Raw genomic sequence first — 1,732 nt, forward strand, 5'->3', positions numbered from 1 at the left:
GCCGCGCGGGGCTGCGCCGAACCGAGCCGTGCGGAGCCGGGCCGGGCCGAACCGAGCCCGCCCGCCGCGCCCCGATGAATGGGATCGCCTTCTGCCTGGTCGGGATCCCGCCGTCCGCCCCCGCGGTGAGCGACACCCGCCACACCGGCGACACCGGGGACCCGCTGGGGTCGCGGGAATGGGGAGCGGGAGCGGCGCTGGGCGGTACTGGGGGGACTGGGGAGGGCGTAGGCTCGGCCAGATGGGGTCTGGGAGGAACTGGGGGATACTGGGTGGACTGGGGAGGGCGTAGGCTCGGGGAAATGGGGTCTGGGAGGAAATGGAGGTACTGGGTGAGCTGTAGGTTTGGGGGAATAGGGACTGGGGGAACTGGGAGGTACTGGGAGAGCGTAGGGCCGGGACTGGGATGGCGCCGAGGTCTGGCACTGGGGCCGGGTGTTGGGTGATGCCCCCCGGGGACAGGACCGGGACCGAGCCGGTTTCCCGGAGCGGGACCGGGGGGTGTCCAGCCCCCCCCCCACGCCATGTCCCAGGCGTTGCTGGCCACGGTGGCCTGTCCCCAGCCACAGCGGCGTCGTGGCAGGGCGGAGGGGCTGCGGAGCCTGGATGCGGGCCCGGAGCCGAGGGGGAGACCCCGGGAAGGAGCTGCCCCTTCCCGGGACGAGACCCACGGACACCCCCGCACTTCCCCCGAAACTCCCGGGGCCGGCTCCGCGTGCCTCCGGCCGATCCATCCCCGCCAGCCCCCGGCTCTGGGCAGGCACCAACCCCCCCGGCGTGCCCAGAAACCCCTGGAGCTCAAACCCACCCCCCAAAACTCCGAGCAGCCCCCCAGGATTTTCCGACCCGCGGGTGGACACCGGCATCGCCCGGCGCCGCTGCAGCGGAGGGCGAGTCCCGTCTCCCGGTGGTGCCAAGGAAGGCCAGCCCAGCCCTGGCTAAATCCCCATTTCCTGCCCGTTTTGTGCCAAAATCCTCGGGGATCCGCTGGGGGGATGTGGGGCGGGGGTCTGGTGGCGGTGGGGACCCCGCGGTGTGGCGCTGGCAGAGGCTGCGCGTCCTCCTCGCCCCACAGCTGAATTCGGCCTCTGTTCCTCAGTTCCTGGTGTGGTTTTTTTTTTGAACTCGGCTTCCTCGGCCCCGGCCGTGGGGGTAATAACCGGCCTCAAAGGATTAATTGGGGTGTGCGAAATGGCTCGGGGATGAGGAGCTGCTGGGCGAGCGGCTGAGCATTAATCATGGTTCCTCCTGGGATTCATCCCTGCTCACTCCGCGCCGCTGGGCGCTGCCGCTCGGGGCTTTGGGATGGGGTGTGGGAATGTTGAAATCGCCTTTTCTGCTGCGTTTTGGGGTGAAATGTGCCCTGCTGTGGGGCGGCACCCGGGGCAAGGCTCGAGTCGCTGATTTGGGGCGCTGGGGGGGTTTGGGGGTTGGTTCGTGTCGCCTTGGTGGTGTTCTCCTCTTCCTCGTCTTCATCTTCATCCTCGTCTTTGTCCTTGTCTTCATCTTCGTCTTCATCTTCATCTTCATCTTCATCTTCATCTTCATCTTCATCTTCATCCTTATCCTCTTCCTCGTCTTCATCTTCATCCTCGTCTTTGTACTTGTCTTCATCTTCGTCTTCATCTTCATCCTCATCCTCATCCTTATCCTCATCCTCATCTTCATCCTCGTCTTCGTCCTCGTCTTCATCCTCATCTTCATCTTCATCCTCATCTTCATGCCCCTTCCT

The 1,732-nt window shown here is 65.5% G+C and overlaps 1 protein-coding gene across 1 annotated transcript in view; it reads left to right on the forward strand.

Moving 5' to 3' along the window:
• The first annotated feature begins 26 nt into the window (after positions 1-26).
• The window catches only part of ARHGAP23 (Rho GTPase activating protein 23), a 36,753-nt gene continuing 35,047 nt past the window's right edge, over positions 27-1,732 (forward strand). The window contains exon 1 of the mRNA XM_015616153.3: positions 27-125. Coding sequence (XP_015471639.1) covers positions 75-125 — 51 coding nt within the window. The 5' untranslated portion in view covers positions 27-74. The remainder of the gene's footprint in view (positions 126-1,732) is intronic.

Source organism: Parus major, unplaced genomic scaffold, assembly GCF_001522545.3.
Source record: "Parus major isolate Abel unplaced genomic scaffold, Parus_major1.1 Scaffold355, whole genome shotgun sequence".
NCBI lineage: Eukaryota > Metazoa > Chordata > Aves > Passeriformes > Paridae > Parus > Parus major.